Source organism: Meriones unguiculatus, chromosome 9 (assembly GCF_030254825.1).
Source record: "Meriones unguiculatus strain TT.TT164.6M chromosome 9, Bangor_MerUng_6.1, whole genome shotgun sequence".
NCBI classification, from domain to species: Eukaryota; Metazoa; Chordata; class Mammalia; order Rodentia; family Muridae; genus Meriones; species Meriones unguiculatus.
In genome coordinates, this window is record NC_083357.1 from 70178490 (window position 1) to 70200443 (window position 21954).

A 21954-nucleotide genomic window follows, 5' to 3' on the forward strand; every position below is an offset into this window, starting at 1 on the left:
CTCTCCAGCCCTGGGAAGTTTTAAGAAAACATTTAGTCTCAATGTTATGCTTTTAATACCTTCCAAAGCACTAGTCTGATAACTGCTAAAATATTTACAGTACACTATTTCTGAAAAGATTTAATGTGAGTACCTAACCTTTGAAAGGCATAGATCTTTTTTTTTTAAGATGGTTGAGTGCTCTACTTTTCAAACCTATAAAATATTTGTACATGGACTACCTCAGTCTGTGACAGTGTGGATTAATGGGACTTCATTTAATAACACTTATTAGCATGCATGTTAAATAAAATACTGTCTTGCATGTGACTCCCTGCTTTCTGTGTAATAAAAAGTGTTTTTCTTCCAGGGTCAAAGGATGTTGTTATAAAGGCACAGGTCTTAGCTGGTGGCAGAGGAAAAGGAACGTTTTCAAGTGGCCTCAAAGGGGGAGTGAAGATAGTATTCTCGTAAGTGATAATTTCTTAAAGAAAATTATTATTTAAATGATCACATTGTTGAAAACACTGAGATTTAGCTGTGGTTTAGATTTTTCTTAATTTGAGAACGGAAGAATTTGAATTCTTTTTCTTATTGTAGTCCAGAAGAAGCAAAAGCTGTTTCCTCACAGATGATTGGGAAAAAATTGATTACCAAGCAAACAGGAGCAAAGGGCCGAATATGCAATCAAGTTTTGATCTGTGAGCGAAAATATCCCAGGAGAGAATACTACTTTGCAATAACAATGGAGAGGTCATTTCAAGTGAGTATTTATAGACAGGATGCATGGGGATTTGTATATGACATTCAGTTTCAGAAGCTGAATATGATGAATAAGAAGTATTATCTATAACTCATACAGAGAATTTGTCATTTCTGAGAAATAGTATGGTAAAATTTGACATCTAATATAATTTTTAAAAAGCTATAGGAAAAAGTCCACTGTAATACATTTTATGGGGTTTTCAAGTGGTTAATTTGTTAGAAGCAGCTTAAATCTGTGGAGGTTATATTTGGGTTAATGGACTGAGAAAATTAGTTTCTCGCATTGCAGAGTAGTCTTACCAAAGAAGAACGAATAAACAAAAAGTGCCTTGTCAAACTTCTAAGTGTGCTTTATTTTACTTTTTGTTACCCATTTTTGTGTCACTAGGTTATTTGGCGTAAGGTGACATTAAATAGTAAATGTTGTGGTTTCAAAGCACCAAGGTATTGTAAGGAGTGTCAGCTCTTTTCTCCCCTTACGGACCCTAACGTTTTAGCATTGGACATAGGCATTCACTTCAGTACAGACCCTTTCACAGACGCGGTGCATCGAGGGCTGCTTGGTAGTTAACTAGCTTTTGCTGGAAACAAGCTGTACATATTTGGAAGCCCTGGTAATGACTGATACAGAAAATTACTATTGTGTGTAATTTAGAGTAGCAAAATTTAAGGATCATAAAATAGTTTTCTTTATATATTTTTTCTATGTTGTGATACAGTTAAATGTTTCAGTAATGTTTACTTAATAAAAGTATCTTACAATTTTTAATTTTTATAAGAAGTATTTCCTGAGGTATAACACTAGGTGGTAGTAAAAACTACTCAATATGATTTTTAAAAGCATTCTTTCATTTTTCAGTGACAGCTGTAGAGATGCCTCTGTGTAGTATAATTTAGTTTTGTAAATTATTTCAGAAATTGTACCACACTGTCCTTACCACAAAGGTTTGCAAAAGTTGTGTTTTATGCATTTCCTTGCTTTCCTTCTACATTCTCTTCCCACTTGTATACATCAGTACCTATCATCTTGTTACTTATGTGAATTTCTAGACAAACCAAATAGAGGCTTTAGTTTTTTTTATTATATTTTTTCATTAGTTAATAAGTGTGAGTGTTCACATGTGTGTGTGCACATGTGCACAGGCATACATGGGGCATGTGTCCCATGGGTCTGTGTGGAGATCAGCAAGCTCCCAGGACCCACCTGTCTTCACCTGCACTGGGTTCCTGGGCACTTTGTGCCCAGACTTCGTTCTTTCTTAAAAGTGTGTTTTGGGATAGTCTCACTCTGTAGTCCATGCTGGCCTCAGATTTGCAGGGATTCTTTTGCCTCAGCCTCCTGGCTGCTAGGATTACATCTTCCCCAAGTGCGCTGCTGTACCCAGCAATTATATATGGATTTAAACATATTTTTCTTATTTCTGAAAGAAGAAAACCCTAGCCATTAGTGTTTTAATAGGAATTCACTGAGCCTGTAGGTTGCTTGGGTTACTAGGAACAATTAGACTTTATCACACCTCTTGTGCCTGTATCTTTCCATGTTTTGTGTGTTTGTGCTTTCTTTCAGCACTGTTTTATAGCTTTTAATGCATGAACCTCTTTGGTTTACTATTATGTATGTCCTGTTTGGTGCTGTTACAAATGGGATTGTTTCCTTTTCAGGCTGTTTATCAATGTATTGAAATAAAACTGATTTTTTGCTTATTTTATACTGAATTTTGCTAAAATTATTTATTCTAACCTTTTGTGTGCATAATCCTTGGATTTTCTATGTTCATGATCATCTTAGAGGGAATTTTAGTTTGAATTTTCATCTTTGGGTGCTCTTTTGCCCTCCATTTTTCTTACCTGGTTATGGGACAGGCAAGGACTATAGGCAGATACTCCTTAGAGTATTACCTAGTGAAAGCATGTCTTCAGCAGCTTCCCAAGAAATGCCAGATTAATTCAAAGCCAGAGATTTTTACCCGCTAGGAGCTCCTTATGACTACGCAGAGTTAAAAAATGAGCAAGGTTTAAGAATGACAAAGACAATGGGGAGTTGTTCCTAAGAAAAATTTCCTTAAAAAAAAAATGCCTTTAGTAACAGCAGTTATCACCTCAGCAGTCAAAGAAGTCTGTTAAAAGAAAAGCATTTACTTGTAGCAGACTTAAAAGTCACTAAATCTGGAGGCCAGACAGATGAGCAGTCTATTATCAGCTTCCACAAGCTTGTTTCTGATAATATCACTCTGATGTGGATTATGATGAGGTTATGTTACTTTTCAAAAACTTAAGACTGCTTTTGTTAAAACTGACTCTAAATTTGAAACTATGGAATGTTGATTAAAATGAGATTAAATTTTGTCTGTTCTTTTCACTGTCTTACCCTTGGGTCAGATTTTGCTCAACTCTTACTTATTTTTATTTTTTTTGAAAGACAAGTCTCACTGTAGTTCTGGCTGACTGGAACTCACTGTGTAGACCAGGATATCCCTGATCTTGTACCTGACTCCTTAATTTTCACATCTGTGCTTGTGGTGGGGGGGGGGGCACCATGACCATGGCAATTCTTGTAAAGGAAATGGTGTAATTGGAGCTGGCCTACAGTCTCAGAGGTTTCGTTCGTTATCATCATGGTGGGAAGCTTGGCAGCACACAGGCCGAGATGGTGCTGGAGAGGGAGCTGGGAGTTCTCCATCCTCTCCACAGGCAGCAGCAGGAGACGTGTATTACACTGTTCACTGCTTGAGCATAGGAGACCTTAGAGCGTACCTCCACAAAGACACACTTCCTCCTAAGAGTGCCTTTCCTCATGGGCCAAGCATTCACACACATGAGTCTATGGGAGCCATACCTATTCAGACCACCACAGCGCGCATGAGTATCTGCATTTGTGCAAGCATGTGTGTATGCATGTGTCTGTGTGTGCATACATTGCTCGAACCCACACGCATTCATTCCAAGCCACACATACGGAGGTCAGAGGACAGCTTCTGCAGAGTTAGTCCTTTCCTTCTGTTAGGGTTCTGGGGGTGGAACTCTGGGGGACAGGCTTGGCAGCACTTTTACCAGCTGAGTCCTTTCAGTGGCCCTTTACTCAGTTCTTGGTGCAGGCATGTGGATGATTTAAAAAGAATGTGGCTTTGTTGCCCGTTGATTGGAGTTTCTCTTGTCCCACAGTTGTGCTTTATTGCTAACTGAAGCACTTCAAGACCCTCGGCTTTACATAGGAACAAATTGTTATCAGTTAGTTGGTTGGAGTCCTTTCTCTCCACCTGGGTAAAAGTTTTGAGTAGGCTGGGAGAAGCTTTTCTGTTGTGGGTGGTTCCTGTTCTTGTCCTGTTCTTGAGTGTTCTAGGCCTTGGTGCTATCTTGTACAGTCTGCAGGGTTATATCTCCAAGTCCTGCGCACTTGGGGCCTATTGTGTCAGGCTTTAGAAGCTAGAAACTTAAGGCTCTATTCAGGTTGGATGCTCATTGCTTTGGGCTTTAACTACCTATGGCCTCCATACCTGGCAGCTATTATAGTTCTTGCCTGCTGGTGTCATAGCTTCTGAATGGGCAGAGTTGTGATGCCATAGACCAGCCCCGTCGGGTGTCCCGCGTCCACCCCGTGTCCACAGGAAAATCAGAGAATTCGGTTATCAGGAAGGCACAGATAGGCGAAATGACAGAGATGTTGATTTGGATCTTCTGCGCTTTACTGAAGATTATAAAAGATTACTTTTATAGTAATCTTACAAAGAAGCACCTTAAAGTTGACATACCCCCCCGGAACATTTACAAAGTTTATATTTTAACTGAAAGAGTAACCTGGTAGAAGCAGTGTCTACAAAAATCTTGGCCTAACAGCCTCTTAAGCAGAGCAAACATAGAACTAGTGACTTGTTTGCCAATTTAGCGAGTAGAGGGCCAGGGGCTTGTTAAACTTGTGGTCTGTTTATGTAGTTTATTGTTAGTTAATTAGGGGTTGTTAATAATCCTCTGAACTAGGTCGGCTAAAGATTTACAACCCCCCTGGAGGTAAGAACTGAGGGGAATTCCTCCTGTTTGGCTTGCTAAGGGTTTACAATCTTTCCTTAGAGATAAGATGCTTGAGCTAGCCTGTCCGTAAAACTTATAGTATAATACAAAACTTTTTGACCTCCTATGTTTGCCTATCTTCTTTCTGCCTCATCATAAATACCTGTGTTAGGTAATGGTTTTGTAGTAGCTTTACTGCAGTGGGAATATCCAGAGCATTTATCCTAACAGATCCTGATTAAACATTTTCTTTAGAAAGCCCTGAAACTCTTGTCCTTTTACTACCTACAATGTTTGGTTTTTCCACAAGCAGTTCCTGATGCTGAATCTGATTTATTACCTCTCCTAAAATTTTATTTTCCTTCTACTCTTATTTGCTAAAGCTTTTAGTGATCTATTAGAAATGTTTCCTTGAATAGTTAATTGTACTGTTTCAAGAATTATAGAGAAACAGCAAAAAAAGAGCTCATCAATTCCAGTCTTGCATCTGAGAAAGCAGGATTATAAGAACACGTCATATTCCAATAGGGTATTTTTGCCAGGGACTTCCAGAGAGCCAATTCCTGTAGGAAACGTATTTCCTCGTCTGTTTGCATAATTTTATGCTTGCATACCACGTTTTTATGCTACACAGACGGTTTCTGGAGTTAGTGTAGCATTGTGACCCTTAGTTTCTATAGTAGCTAGTGTTGCGGTTCTTGAATTTAGAGTGTCATAATTCGTAACCCCGAGATTCCTCTAGTGACTGGGCCCACAGCGTCCATTGCTTTCACCCTTCTTTGCCTTTGACTTGCTGTTTTCTCCATCTTCTGTCTCCTCTCCTGTGCTTTGTTGTTTGTGCCATCACTTGCTGAGTGTCCTATTTCTGCTTGGTTTTGTTGTTGTTGACTTTGTTTGAATCATACCCCCCCCATTTAGTATATTTGAGAGTTTGTTAGAGTTGACCATTTTTAGCTGTCCAGTTGTTAATTTTGTTAATTTTTTTCTGTTGTTCTAAAGTCACCTGTCACACAATCACCAAATGGCTCTGTTATGTTGTAGTTATTGACATTGGTTAAATTTTATCCTGGATGCATAGAGCAGCCCTCCTCTGAGGCACTTTGACGGCTGCCCCTCCCTAGTTAGCTGGAAGAAGTTAAGAGCAGTTTGTACCTCAGAATGCCTAACAGCAGTTAGGGTGATCTCTAAGAGTGGGGAATGAGGGGCTAGGTGTTAGAGTCCCTGATAGGCAGACAGATAGGGAGAGGGTCATGACCAGGTAACAAAGATGGTGAATTTCCAAGATGTCTTCTTCCTTATTCTCCTAGACTGAGACAGAAGCCTGGCAGCTTAAATCAAAGGCCTTGTAGGCTTTTCCCCTGCCAACAGGATCCCTGCTCAACAAGTTCAAGGCCAGATCAGCCAAAGTTAAAGACATGAACTAGCCCCCTGGACAACACCCCAAAAAGCCAAAATATTGACTTATAATATTTTTTATTCCTTGGGCAAAGACTGTTTCCCTCTTAGTCCCAAACTACCCCAAATGGGGTAGGTGTGGGTGGCAAATGCAGATGAAATGAAGTGGCTTCTTGGCAGTTTTAGTACTAGTGCTACTAGTGTTAACCGTTTCTGGGTAAAGTGACTCCCTGGTTGGTTTCTTGAATTGTCAGGCCTTTCAACTGCATATTGGTGCTAGAACTTGATGTTTGTAGGAGGGAACAGGTGAGGTTTTGGTGTCCTACTTTACTAATCTTGCTGGCCCTAGCATCTAGAGTTTTTTGTGACTTTATTGTTGCAGGAACGATTGGATCATCATCTCCACAGTTTGACTAAATCTTTACATCTTTGTCTTCCACACGATGTTACCCAGTTTAGAACTGTGACCCTCTTCTCATGTGATTGAACTTTCTCCCATGCCGTAGGTAACTGACTCAGTGTCTTAGTTAGGGTTTCATTGCCTGACCACAGTAATTTTTATAAAGGAAAGCGTTTAATTGGGGCTGGCTTACAGTTCGGAGGTTTAGTCCATTATCGTCATGGCGGGAAGCATGGCAGCATGCAGGCAGACATGGTGCTGGAGAGGTGCTGAGAGTTCTACCTGTGGATGCACAGGCAGCAGAAGGATGACTGTGTGCCATACTTGGTGTAGCCTGAGCATAGGAGACCTCACAGTGATACTTACCCCAACAAGGCCACACTCCTAATAGGCCCACTCCCCGTGGACCAAACACTCAAATACATACCACCACACTCATCTTAGCATGAAGTAGGGTCCACTCCGAATCCCTGCTTGGGCATAGACAAAGGTGGCTGAAGACTTAAGAAGTTACTTATCCCACTGGAACAAAGTCTAGATAAATAATTCATTACCATGTATGTTAAAATCTAACTAACCGCATGGTAGAAAATAATTTTTTATTTAAATATGAGTTAACTGTCTTAAAAAAAAATAGGTTCCCTTTGGTTATTTCTTTAAGTATTTGAAGAACTGTATTTTACAGTGTAGGGGAGTAAAACATTATTTAAAATTACATTTTATTTAATGTAATTAAATAAATTTCACATTTTGTTACTGTGGTTGGCTAGAAAAGTAAAATTAGTTTTAGATTTTTTTCAAGTAAAAGTCTGAGTTCAAGAATACTATTTTCTTTTGAATATGGGTACATTTAAAATAAGATGTCTCTGTATTTTGTTTAATCTTTTTTGTTGTTTATTTCACACTTGATTTAAAAAAACCACTATCTCAGCTTTTGCATCTTTCTTTTTTTCCTCAAAACTCTCCATACATATCCCACTGTTGATCAAGTCTTTTTTAAAATTATGTATATGGGTGTTTCACCTGTGTGTATGTTTATTACCGAATGTGTGCCTTGTCTCTGTGCAGTCCAGAAGAGGACTTTGGATTGTCTGAAACCGGAGTGACAGATGGGTGTTAATGTTTGAGAGTGAAACTTGGGTCCTCTGGAAGAGCAGCCATCTTAACTGCTGAGCCAGCTCTCTAGACACAATCTGTATTTTCTTATTCATTAGATTATCTGTAATGTGATTTCACCATTTTTACATGCCACTAGAGTGCTTCCAGCCACCTAGAGTAGCAAACCTACTCGATATTTGCTTTATCATTTTCTTGATTGAGTTTTGGAGGAACTAAAAGTTCATAATTTAATTATTTCTACTTATGTCTTATTTTCTTAAATTATTTGTGGCAGTAGTCAGGGCTGTTCTTACAAGGTAGTTTGTTTTCATTTGTTTGTGGGAAGACAAGAAGCTCAGAAAATATGCTAATTTTCCCTTCAATGATTTTCGTATTTTCACTTTAAGTAATACTTTAATGTTTCTTTAGTTTTATGCGAAAAATGCATAGGTTGTATTTTATTTATTTGGTTCTATTTACTTATTTGGTGTATGTGTGTACTTATTCTCTTGCAGGCAAGTAATTATTTTTGTTTTCTGTTTCTGCTTCTATTCCATTTTTCTTTTAAACATTTAGTAGTTACTTATTACAGATGTGTTACATTGTCAAAGAAAATTTAAAATATGATGTGGGAGCTGTTGATGCCCAAATCTGACAGTGCAGAGATTAGTTTTAAAAGCATATTGGGTCTAAAATAAAAGTTGATGCTTTGTCTGCTCTGTCCCTTGTAGGGCCCTGTCTTGATAGGAAGTTCACAAGGTGGTGTCAACATTGAGGACGTTGCTGCTGAGAACCCTGAAGCCATCATAAAAGAACCTGTTGACATAGTGGAAGGCATCCGAAAGGAGCAAGCTGTGGCAGTATGTTATGTTCTGAAACATCTCCAGTTTTTAGTTAGATATTTATAATATTTAAGAAAATATAGTTAACTTAGTAAAACACTACGCAATTTAAGACAGTTTAATTTCTTATTTGAATTGCAGTTTTTGAAAGTATTTACAGTACTCTTCTTTGTAGGCTTCATAAATATTTGTGTATTTCTTTAAAAGGCAGGAAAGCTTTTAGATAGCCTACTGTGCTTTCCTGTGTCCAGTAACATTGACAGTAATTCCTTAGTGTCTTCACAGGTCCAGTCAGTTTTAACTCCTGAAATGTCTCATTATTGCTTTTTGTAGAACTTATTTGAGTCAAGATCTGTAGGAAGTCCTTCACTGAGACTCATTAATTTAATATATCCCCCCCTTTTTTTAAATAATGTATAGGTCTCCTCTTCCTTACATTAATTTCAGTTTATTTGTTGAAGAATCAGAGGTGATTATTAATCATTGCTTTCTATAGGCTCAGTTTAAAAATGTTCCTCTGTCCCCATTATTTTCTGTAAATTGTATAAAGTGGTAGATGACAGCCATCTTTGCAACATACATACAGTAACAGCTGTTTATAGTTTCTCTGGTTTTCTGTACTATCCTCTCCCTTCTGTCAACTTCCCCTCCCCTAGCCTCTCTATATCTCTGCTCCTTCAAACAAACTGTAGAATTTAATATGTCTTTGAGGATTGCTCAATATTATTTTTAATGATGTTGTTGGATTAAATTATTTGGTTTGTATACAAAAGTAAGTTAAATTGTTTGCTGTGCATATAAACACAAGCTTTATCAGTTGCTGTGAGAAAACGTTAAAATAACCTTAGTTATTGAAGTATAGCAACAGCAGGGCTTTGAATGGCGTTAGACTCATAGGAAAGACAGATATTCTTTAGTGAAACTCATGGCTTAAACAGATGAGTGCAATAAATATGCAAAAGGCAGATTTGGTTTATTAGGAGTTATATGAGAGTGATGACTAGAGAGGAAAGTTCAGATGAGGAAGCAAATACTGATTTATAAGCACCAAGATAAAGCATTTTGAACACGGCAGGGATTTGTATCTCAGTGCTTGGCAATGACATTGGATTGGTGGAAATCACTTTGTAATTATCAAATATTTAAGTTTATGCAAAACTAAAGAAAATCTTTATAGTGAAATGGTACTTACATGGTATTATTTTTTATTAGTAAAGCTCTTCACCCAAATGACAGTCTTTCTGATTTTTATTTTGTTTTTTGGTTAGCTACTTTATTTTTTGTTGCCTGGCTCTTTACATGAATCATATTCACCTTTAAGGGATTTAAGATGTTTCTGTTACCGAAAATCAAGAGTGTATTGCAGGCTTTGATTGTTGAAACAAAGGAAAGAATTCTTTGTAGTGTTTCTGAGCAGATTCCTGTCCTGTATAGCACTATTTTAAAACTTCTCACAGAACTTTGAAATTGATGATTGTCCCAGGTGGGAAAATCTCTGGGCTGGGCAGGGGGCAGAACACTTGACACACTTGTAGGAGGTCCTGGGTTTAGTACCCGCTGCAGCACAGCAAAAGGGATGTGCACTTGCTTTGTCATAGAAATGTGAAGTAGAACTGCTGGCTTGTGATCTTGATATTTGCGGTTTAAAATGCTCCATAGACGTCTCTGATTCAGATTGCTGCTCAGCTCCGTAACTCTTCTGGATAATAGGCTTAAATACCTGTGCCCCTGGGGCTGCCAGAGTTGAATTTTGAATGTATGAGATTGTGGCCTTTGGGTGCATCTCTCCTAATAGCCCAGTAGGTGTGCCTGGTATAACCTTTTTTTTAAAAAAATATTTTATTTATTTATTGTTTATACAGTATTCTGTACTGCACATATGCCTACACACCAGAAGAGGGCATCAGGTCTCATTATAGATGGTTATGAGCCACCATGTAGTTGCTGGGAATTGAACTTGGGACCTTTGGAAGAACAACCAGTGCTCTTAACCTCTGAGCCATCTCTCCAGCCCCACCTTGTATTACCTTAACGGGAAAGTAGGCTGCTTTAGTAACTTTGGTCAGTGTTTAGACCATTGAGCTTATCGACCTACTTTTTAGATGTAGTTTTAATAAAATAAGTCTTTTTCCCCCTCTGTATAATTCCAATTTTTAGTATATGTGTCACCGAAGTGAGCACCTAAGTCTCCTTTTCAGTGTAGGTTGACTGTAAGCTTAGAGGCAGTGGGGGAAACTATGAAATGAATGCTAGAACTGCAATCTAGGTTAATAGCCCTAGCACTGAATCATTTTTCTGACTTGAAAATGGCCATAAAACCTACCCTGTGAAGATTTTTAAGTAGCAAGTTTTTGTTGTTTCTGTTCAGACCCTAAGTAGCTGCCCTTTTGGTGATTATTAGCTATAGCTCCAGCTTATCTTCTTAAATAATAAAGTTTTTATTTGCAATATCTTAATGATGATGGGAAACATATACAAGTTATTACTGAAAAAGACAAATTACTTTCAGCTTGCACAGAAGATGGGATTTCCACCTAACATTGTGGATTCTGCAGCAGATAACATGGTCAAGCTTTATAAACTTTTTCTCAAGTACGACGCGACTATGGTGGAAATAAACCCAATGGTAGAAGATGCTGATGGACAGGGTAAGATCACATGGTGTCATCTGTTGTTCCTGGGTAGCAGCTCATCTTCTGGTGAACTGAATGAGAGCAGACGTGAAAGAAACACACTAAAACACAAACTACGGTTGCGCTGCCTTATGTGGCGACCACTGGTCAGTCACAGTTACCTGGTTAAATTAATGAAAATGACACAACTTGACAACCCAGGCGAACAGTCACAGTAGTCACATTCCAGGGCGTCACTGCTCACCATATTGGATTGGACAGAAATGAAGCAATTCCACCCAGGCAGAAGGTCCTGTGGGGCAGCTCTGGGTTGGAGTAATGAGGGTGTATGAGGAGTCACCCATGCTCTGGAGAATTAGCCATCCAAGCCTGCATGCTTGTATCTTTTGTATGAAAAAGTTTGCTCAGGTGTGGAGTCATTTCTGAATTTGGAGCCACTAGAGAAGAATAGCTTGCCTAAGACTATGGGCTCCCTTGCATGTGTGTAACTGGTTGTCTTAGTTAGAGTTTCTATGGCTGTGAAGAGGCACCATGACCATGGCAACAGCTTCACACAATGGCTTCTCTAGGACTCATTCAGGGACACATGCTTGGCCTTTGTTGTGGAGGGAGATTCCATAAACTTTCTTCTATCCTTGACTCCAAAGCCAGAACCACATGGCTGAAGCTGCCAAGTTCTGCTGCTTGCTAAGGGTGGAACATGTCTCCTTGTTCCGTTTTATCTTCATCAACTTTCTGTTTTCAGTGCTTTTCTTCACTGCCTCAATTTGGTTGTCGTGAATTTTACTCTGTAGACCAACCTGGCCTCAGATTCAGGGATCTGCCTGCCTCTGCCTCTAGAGTGCTGGGATTAAAAGCATGTACCACCACACCTGCTCTAAACTTTAATTTCTTTTTCACAAACTAGACTCTTTAGTTGGGTGGTATATTGCCCTGAGGTCATTACTGTCTTTATTCCATTTTACATCAAGCTTCTCTTTAATCTGTTTATTTCCTTGAATGTAAGATTTAGCTCCATTACACTTCCTGGTGCCTCTTTTTTTCTTAAATTGTATGTTTTGTATTTTTCCTTGCTTAGCTTGCTCCTTTTCGTTATAGATCTGTGTAAGATTGACCACTAATTACCACACAATGGAGTCAATACTAGACTGTTTTGAGATTTCCTCTGCTAATTCAATAAATCTAAAACTCTTCACTTTAGCCTCAGGCAGGCTTTTCAGACAAGGGTTAAAAAAGCAGAAATATTCTTTGCCAAAATATCACAAGAACAGTCTATAAGCCACATACTAAAACTCTTCTCTGAAACCTCTTGAGCCAGGCCCCCACAGTTCAAATCACCCTCAGCACTACTGTCTTCCATGCTTTTGCTAGGGTGGCGCCTTAAGCCTCATTTAAAGTATGCAGCTACTTTTCTAATTCAAAGTCCCAAAGCCAGCATTGCTCCAAAGAAAAGCATGGTCAGGGATAACATAGCAATATTCCAGCTTTGGTCTTGGTTAGGGTTCCTGTTGCTGTAAATAGACACCAGGACATGACAACTTTCAATAAAGGAAAACATTTAATTGGGGCTGGCTTACAGTTTCAGAGGTGTAGTCCATTATCATCATGGTGGCATGCAAGCAGACATGGTGCTGGAGAAGGAGCTGAGAGTTCTACATCTGGATCTGCAGGCAGCAGCAGGAGACTGTGTGCTACAAAGGCCATAGCTTGAGCAGAGGGGACCTCAAAGCCTGCCCCCACAGTGACACACTTTCTCCAAGTAGGCCACACCTACTCCAATAAGGCCACACTTCCTAATAGTGCCACTCCCTATGGGCCAATTTCTCTTTTTTTTTTTTAATGTATATTGTTTTTTATTCTACCCCAATTTTTTGTTGTTGTTTTATATTAACTGCTTTTACTGCTATAATTTATTTATTAAGTATTTATTATTTGTAGTACTGTTTTTTACTTTATACCTACAGTTATTTATCAAAGAAACCAACTTTTATTAAGTCATTTATATGATAATATAAAGAGTGAATAAATTCTCTCTTAATAATAAACATAATTATGAAACAGAATATAATTAAACTTTTTTCAGAGGATGAGGAATTACCCATGTAAAGCATCTGGTAGTAGTACTGTTCGGATATCTTAAGAGAGGTCAGTTAACACTGAAAATAAGCCCATGGGTTTGTTCTAGCTGAACTGCAGCAGCTGCGGTCCGCTGCTGTGGGAATGCCTTCATCCTCTTAACAGGGTTTGATTCTTTTCAGGTTGTCTTTTCTTAGTGTACTTAAACGTGTATTTAGGACAGTGTGTACTTACTAGAGAAAAGTTGTGCCAGGAAATGTCAGTGCAGTGGGGAAGAAGTGCTGCAGCCCCAGGACGGTCTCTGCGCAGCTCCTTCAACCCTCTTCCATACTGGGCCTTGCTCTGCACGCTCTGACCCTTACAATCATGCAGAAGAATCTTTTCAAGTTAAATCTTTTTCAAAAGCTGTTTCTAGAAGACTTGTACCTTATTTTATATCTTTGACTACATCTGTGATTGTTTTTAATAGATATTTTTAAAGGTAAGTTTTGTGGGTCAAATAGTATGTTGCTTTTTGGTGGGCGGGGGATAATAGCATTTTAAGATCTCGTTTTCCAGGTAATTTTTCCCTCCCATGCCTCTCTTTCCATTATTCTAATATATTTTCAGAGTTAGTCTTGCATATTTTGCCATTAGTGTTAACATGCTCGGTTTTAATGTCAAGCTGCTGAGGAAGAAATGGTGTTTTGTCTCAGTTGATCAGTTCTTTGATTTCTACTAATGTATATTTTTCATGTTTTTTTGAGCATGTTTTTTGTCTTGGAGTTTTCTGTTTATGCTCTTTGTTACCAGTGTTAGTTTTCTATGGCTGATAAAGAGTACCATAACTTTAAATGATTTTTCCCCTTCATAGTTATAGGTTAGTGGGTAGGGCTGTGTTTTCAGAGGCTATCCTGAAGGATTGTTTCCGGTGCTCTCCCCTTCCTGGTTGTGTTTCTTGGCCTATAGGCACTTCATTTCAGTCTCTGCCCTTGTGCCACATTGATTCTTTCTCTGCTGTGTGTAAGTAGAGTCTTCTGCCTTTCTCTTGTAAGAATGCTTACAATGCCTGAGACCAAGTGCTGACCAGCATGTGCGTCTTAGTCACATCTGTGGACACTCTGTCATATCAAGTAACAGTTTCTGTGAACTCATGATTTCCTCGCTAGAGTACCCAAACATAATCAGTTTTCTTACTACTTTGGTTACTTCTGGGCATTTTCATATTAATTTTTAATAGTACTCAAAAATTAAAGCAATGTAATTGAGGTATATTTACCCATCCTTAAAAAACGTCTGCCCTTATTGGTTCCCTCTCTGTCCTAATTTTTTCCCTACTATTCATTTTTAAGTAAAGCACTAGGAAGCATGTCATTAATTATTTAATTCAAGATCATAAAGTATGTGCATTTTGCATCTTTATTCACTTAGTGACGTTTCCTGGTGATCTCTCCAGGTATACAGTCTCTCTTTTGTTTTTTAATTTATTAAGAAGGCCAACTTCTCTTTTTCTTTCTTTCTTCCTCTCTCCCAGACAGGGTTTCTCTGTGTAACCTTGGCTGTCCTGGACTTTGTAGACCAGGCTGGCCTTGAACTCAAAGAGATCATAGCCCAGACAATGAGGGATGTGATATGTAGAGACAGTTATGAATCACTTTAACTTCCCAACTACTCTTCAAGTTGAAAATCTCTCAGCTTCTAAATCCTGTGCCAAATTTCTGCTTCTGTGTTCACACCCTGTACTGAGAAAGGGATGGCTACTGAATGATGAAGTCAGAGAAGCAGCCATCTTGAGAGCTGGTTTGTGTGGCACATGCCGGTAATTCCTTTGGAAGCTGGAGGAGAAGTGTGAGTTGGATTCATAACAGACCCTGTCTCAAACAACCAAGGGTTGAGATGTAGGTCAGTGATAGAACTTCCCTGCTGTGTGTGCTGTGCTCTGGGTTAGGTGTACATAATACCTAAAGGGGGACACTTTTGATTGAGTGCCACGGGTAGAAGCTAATTGGAGTGGTTATAAGAGTGAATGATAGGAGCATTGGAGCACAGCAAGTTGACAGTTCCAAAGTAGTTTGTGCGTTATCAAACATTTACCATCTTGGGTTTTGGAATTATTTTTGTTCCCCTTTTCTACTTATTCTTAATCATTTAAAACTGTGAATCATAGTCTTAGTTCACATGTCAGAATAGAAATAGGCAAAAGTCATCATGGGCCATTGTTTGTGGACTTCCACAAACATTCAAGTCTTTAGGGTTTTTTTTCTGCTAAGGAAAAGAAGAGTGAGGAAGAAAATTTCAGTATTAACACTATTTTGCAAGTCGATGGGATTTAACTGACTTGCAAAGTAGGAGGAATGGATTTAGGATTTACTTGAAGACAGTATCCTTCAGTGATAGGAATATGGAAGGCTTAAAAAAATGTGTAATGTCTTGAGGAATTTTTCTTTTTTGTTCTTTGGTGCTAGGATAAATATATAAAAAAACTTTGGGGTATTTTATATTCCTATTTTTATGTAAGAAACAGTTTAAATTCATTGTGAACATAAATTGTAATACTTTGAATTAATATAAAAGTAAAATGTGCTTTTTTTCCTTATATTAAACCGTGTTTGTTATTGGATAGTTCATTTTATGAAATAAGTTAATATATAATATATAATAAATTCATAAAATAAGTTTGCTTTCTTCATTTTTACGTCTTAAGTGTTGTGCATGGATGCAAAGATCAATTTCGATTCAAACTCAGCCTATCGCCAGAAGAAGATCTTTGATCTTCAGGACTGGACCCAGGAAGACGAAAGGGACAAAGAAGCAGCTAATGCCGATATTAACTACATTGGCCTGGATGGAAACATAGGCTGTCTAGGTACCCAACATGTTTTCATGTTAAAATTGGCTGTGCACAGCTTACTGCATTGTCTCTGTTTCTTACATAAATCATTTTTCCCTCTTGATAGTAAATGGTGCTGGCTTGGCTATGGCCACAATGGATATAATAAAACTACATGGAGGGACTCCAGCCAACTTTCTTGATGTTGGTGGAGGTGCCACGGTCCAGCAAGTAACAGAAGCATTTAAGCTTATCACTTCAGATAAAAAGGTAAGGGTGGGGCTTATGGGTTAGAGCTTGAATAGTGAGAGTAACTTGATCATTTGGTAGTTGTCATTATGCTAGTTCAACATTAAAATTCAACTACAAAAGTTTGAAAAGAGGAATTGAACTCTTAAGTGAAAACAAGGTAGAGAACATTTGAAAGAATTAATTATGTTGAAATTTAGCCAATAGTGAAGAAATTTGATAAAATTAGATATACTATTAAAAAGCCTCTGGTGAACTGGCGTGGGAGCCAGTCAGAAGGACAATAATCTTGATGATATTATTTGACTGCAAAAGCCTGGAATTGTGAAAATATATGTACCCATGCATACTTAGTTCATTAATAAGTGTCGTTGATATTGCTGACAATATTTTTTTGGCATTAGCCTTTAGGAAAAAGGAAATTGCAGAAGGTGTATAGAATTTAAAAGTTTTTAACTTTTTCTTGGAACCCAATAGAGTTATTTACTACATGTATTGTTTTGCTAAGGATTCAGCTAAAATGAGGCACAGTGGGAGCTGGTGCCTGTTGTACTACAGAGGCAATGGTTAAGGATTTTGGAACTGATGTGCTGAGCTTGAGTTGTACTGACTGTCTAGTAAGCAACTGGCTATAAATATGTTATGCTTTTAAAAACATTATTTTTTTTCATTCATTTGTATGTATGTGTTAGTGTCTGTGTGTATATGTGCATGTGGGTGCCCAAAGAAGCCAGAAGAGGATCTCCTGAAGCTGGAGTTACAGGTGCATGGGAGCCGCCAAATGGGGGTGCTGGGAACTGAACTCTGGTCCTCTGCAAGAGTAGCAGTCACTCATAGCTGTTGAACTGTCTCTCCAGTCCCAGGAGAGTTTACCTGTTACAATGAGTGGAGATACATTTGAAAGTCCTCAGCATACTGGGAAAAACTGAGGCCTTAGGAATTAGGGAAATGAGGAAAACAATAGAACCTGTTCCCTCAGTGTTGTAAAAAAGCCGTTGAAAAGAGAGAGAACAAAGTGCTAGAGGTAAGATTGCATCAGGAGTGGGTTGATGTCCAGGAGAGATAGTTTAAAGAACCAAGACTGTAGGCAACAGTGTGAAGAAGAGTAGGGGAAAGAGCTACTAAAGGAGCTGTAGAGGCCCAGCCAGGCCAGCTTGTAAAGGATTGAGGTGTGATTAGCCAAAGAAGCTGTGGCCCAGAGGAGAAAAAGTTGTAGAGCTATTAGGACTAGGGTTTGCACCCAAAATTGGTTATATTGATGGGGAGGAATGAAGAAACTAGTAGGTGATTAATGCTAATGGAGGTGTTTCCTGTGACATTGCTGTAGGACACGATCTGAGATGACATGGGAGACTGGGAAGAAGTAGACTGAATTACAAGGTTCTGTTGTAATATATAGTAGATATATTAGAAAACAAATACAGCCAGTGGTTGAAAGTAGTGAAAGAGTGTGCCGGTGGGTGGTGGACGGGGAGAGAGAAAAGAAACTAATGGCTTTATGTGAAAACGTTTCCATGGAATTGGTTTTTTTAGTCTGCTGGTTTGGGAGAAAAGGACAGATACTTACTCCTTTAATGTTTACTTTATTGATAGGTACAGTCTATTCTGGTCAACATTTTTGGAGGAATTATGAGATGTGATGTTATTGCAAAAGGAATAGTCATGGCAGTGAAGGATTTAGAAATTAAAGTACCTGTTGTGGTACGGCTACAAGGTGAGTGCTAAAGACATGAGTTGTTTTCTAAGTGTTTAAATGATACAGTTGTAAGGAGTATAGTTCATTTAAAATACAATTTTACAAACAGCTGTATTTTTTAGTGGAAGTACTAAGTATAAAAGCTGAAAACTTATTTTTTTGTTGCTGTGATAAAATACCACAGTAAAAGGCACATAAGGAAGAGTTTATTTTGGCTTACAGTTCCAGAAGACAGGATGTCCACAACAGTGGAAAACGCACCATGCAGGAGCAGGAAGCTGGTGGTCACATCTCAGTCTCACACACAGGAAAGTGAGACAAGGCTGTAAACTACTAAGGCCCGTGCTTCCTCCAGCAAGGCTTTCTATCCTGAAAGTTCTGTAACCTCCTCAAATAGTGCCAGCAGCTGGGGACCAAATGTACAAATACGTGAGCCTCATACCACCACAATGTGATTGTGTTGTTATTGGTGTTTTTATTTTTGTTTTTGAGACAGGGCTTCTATGTGTAGCCCTGGCTGTCCTGGAACTCACTTTGTAGACCAGGCTAACCTTGAGCTCACAGAGATCCACCTGCTTCTGCCTAGGATTAAAGTAGCACCTGGCTCACAAAGTTATTATTATTATTATTATTTTTAAAGAATTTAGGACATTAGGGGAAAATGCTCCAAGTTTTGCTTTGTGTAACGTGTTGTGTTTTTATTGTGGTTTAACTGGGATTCTGATTTTGCTTGTATTACAATGGATGTGGTAAAATATTTCACAAGGTAGTTCCAAGCTTTTATAATAATTTTTTAAAATAAGTAAATAATACAATAAGTTAAATAATAGAAATTGCTGTGCTGAAATTCTTATAGTGTGAAAAGATTTTAAATGCTTTTGTATATGTATTTAAGTCATTTGCTTATATTTGCATAAATCATTTCTAGGTACACGCGTTGATGATGCTAAGGCACTAATAACAGACAGTGGTCTTAAAATTCTTGCTTGTGATGATTTGGATGAAGCTGCTAAAATGGTAAGTGGACTCTGATGAGCTGAGGTCAAATATGTAGTGTGGAAAGGATCTATATACCTTTAGATTCTAAAATGAACCAGCTGAGTGTTAACTGTTAATGTTAGTGCTTAACCTACATATACAGAAACTTAATTCTGGGGAGTGAGAGCAGTAGATCCATATATTGCTAAGACGGGGTTTTGCAGTGGGGCATGAAGGTTGTACTCAACCCCAGGCAAAAGGAAAAGTGGTCCAGACAGCTGGTCAGCAAATGGGAAACTATTAATAAAAACAGCATACATGAGGGAGATGTTCAAATTGGACAGTGCAGGAGAGTTTGGAGGCAGGGAGAATTTAAAAATTCTCTTTCTGAACCTCTATACATCCATCTTAAACAGTGGCCAGTTTATACCCAGTCTGGTCTAATCTGTGTTCTTACGTATTTGTTCTCTCATGTATTAATAAATCCCCATGTGCATCATTTTCTACATCTCACTTGTGTGGGAAGGTGAAGTAGTATAATGATGTAAAGGTCTTACTGTTGTTTAAGTTGGACACTGGCAGTCCGATTATGAAAGTTCATCAGTTATCTCATACCATCTAGGGTCTTTGTTTAGACTTGGGACCAAACTGCCCTGCAGTTGCTAATATACAACTGCATTTCTTAAGCTGTAGCTTTCCTGTTTTAAAACAGTCGTCCTTTGGAGTTTATGTGTCAATACTGTGTTCTGGTCCTGTAGAGTCTCCCTTGGTCTGGATTTTTAATGGTTGCAACCCTGGGGATCATCTATTTAACATGCCCTTCTGTCCTCTGTTTTTCTCTTAAACTGGAAGTTTAGTCTGTAGTACTGACTCTCTGACAATGCTGTTTAGCCCCCAAGAATTCTCCTGGTGGTAAAATTCCCATGTGTATTGATGAAGAGATAGGTGTTATAAAGTCATTTATATTTATTTAGTATCATATTCCTCTAACCTCAGACTACATTTTTGTAACTACTCTACTGAGATAGAAGCTGAATATTGTGTGTAATTTTTATGACATTTTGTATAGAAACAGATATTCTGGTATCATACAGGGTACTTGAGTTTTGTTGAATATTGTTACCTCACAAAAAAAAATACCAGCAATTTTTATATCTAAACTTTTATTCCAATATTATAAATTAAGCCTGTAAGCTTTTTCAAAGTAAGTTTTATTTAGTTGTGCTTTGAATTGTGGTCTATCTTACAAGAATACTCATTGTTTTTTGTCTAAGATGTATCTAGTTACTTACCTTTATCAGGACGTATTTATTTGAAGTATAGGTCATGAAGAATGTCAAACTTAACGATCTTCCAACGTCAGTTCTTGTAACACTAGTTTGACTTGTAGGATGTCAGAATTGCACTAGTGTCTTAAATGGAAAAGATTCTGTATTCCTTTTGCCTTGGTTTATAATCTGTGTCCCCCTTGTTATAAAGATAGAGACAGAAACACCCTGTTCTCTCTTTCAGGTTGTAAAGCTTTCTGAAATAGTGACCTTAGCCAAGGAAGCCCACGTGGATGTGAAGTTTCAGTTGCCAATCTGAGCAAGAACTTTGTGGATGGCTGAGGGTGTTATTGTGCTGTAACTCTTCATTATACTGTGGTCTCTGCTTTTGTCCCTTTTCTTTTCAATGTGTGGAGAATATAATCACCACATAGGCACCCTTTGAAAGCATTTGCTCTGCATTTGATTCTGCTGCTCAGAATGGACTATACAAAGAATGTATGATGCAAACTGCTGGTCTCATTTCTTGCAGCCATCTTTTTTTGCTTCCTTTACAGAATGTCACTTTTAGTATGCCTGTTTTATGTTGTTGGATACAAAGTTCTTCACTGAAAAGAGTCCTATGAATAAACTTATTACAAAGATAAAGCTTTATTCTTTAGTATGAAAATACATCTAATAACAGCCTCATTAGGACAGTGGTATATTAAAACAATGTTTTATATAAGAAATATTTATCTTCAGCATCAAAAGGATCTTAAATGTATCAGTCATTATTTACACACAGAACTTTTAAGCACTCCTCAGAGTATCTTTTAAGTAGTTAAGAGAAGTATTGATTAGTAAACATCAATTTAATCATTACAGGACAATGACAACTACAAGTCCTCATGATTCTGTGGTGGCAAAAACACCTGCAGGTTGATATCAAAGACATTAACAACTTGGGCAAAATTAAGAATGCCAATTTAAGTTAATAAAAGTTTCCCAATGTAATTTGGAGTAATGTATTTTCTTTTCTTTTGAAGTTATAGTTGGAGATGATCATTTTACTAAGTAGGTCTAATGAGCTGAGTTATAGATTATACAACTGGACATGACAGTACATACTCTAAAGCTTTCTATAGAGAATTTGGTAGAACTCTGCTGTTCACAGATCTACTGTCTGGTACATATTTGTTATTCTTTCACATGCATGATTGTATCTTTGAATTTGGGGTGGTATGGAGATGCTTTCTTTTTTATAGCCCTATGCATTAGTAACTTCAAAGTCATTTTAACAGCTGACATCTCTAGTTTATAGTTAAGGTAGAGTCCAGGGAGAATATAACACATTTTAAGTGTGTTTGCATGGCTGAGTTTGGGGATAGAATTTGTAACCTCCTGTGCCAGGCAAACTTGACTACTGATTTGGTAAGTACTAAATCTCTCTGATTGTATTACTTTTAGCAGATGCCCATGGTCAGAAGGGAAGAGCAAAAACAAGGCAAAGACAAAAACAGTGCTTAAGCAGCATACTGAAGCTGTTTATATTTATTTTGGTGACATGTTTCTCTGGCAAATGATTGTCTTTAGAGAAAAATTCAGATACTGAGTATAAATGTTAAACAGTGGGGCCAAGTGTAAAGGACTGTAGTGAGAATCATGCCCTTTTCTGTGGAAACAGGAGCGAGAGGAGTATGTGGTAATCAATTTTCAGAATTCTGTAATGTATAGTATTAAAAAGAAAAAAAGCAAGATTTAGAAGTTTGTAATATTAAA

The 21954-nt window shown here is 38.0% G+C and overlaps 1 protein-coding gene across 1 annotated transcript in view; it reads left to right on the forward strand.

The window, feature by feature from the left end:
- The window catches only part of Sucla2 (succinate-CoA ligase ADP-forming subunit beta), a 33052-nt gene extending 12211 nt beyond the window's left edge, over nt 1–20841 (forward strand). Inside the window, exons 3-11 of the mRNA XM_021645597.2 lie at nt 350–449; nt 580–742; nt 8374–8502; nt 10994–11132; nt 15877–16038; nt 16130–16272; nt 17845–17965; nt 18876–18964; nt 20438–20841. Of these exons, the coding sequence (XP_021501272.1) occupies nt 350–449; nt 580–742; nt 8374–8502; nt 10994–11132; nt 15877–16038; nt 16130–16272; nt 17845–17965; nt 18876–18964; nt 20438–20512 (1121 nt within the window). The 3' untranslated portion in view covers nt 20513–20841. The remainder of the gene's footprint in view (nt 1–349; nt 450–579; nt 743–8373; nt 8503–10993; nt 11133–15876; nt 16039–16129; nt 16273–17844; nt 17966–18875; nt 18965–20437) is intronic.
- The last annotated feature ends 1113 nt before the right edge of the window (nt 20842–21954 follow it).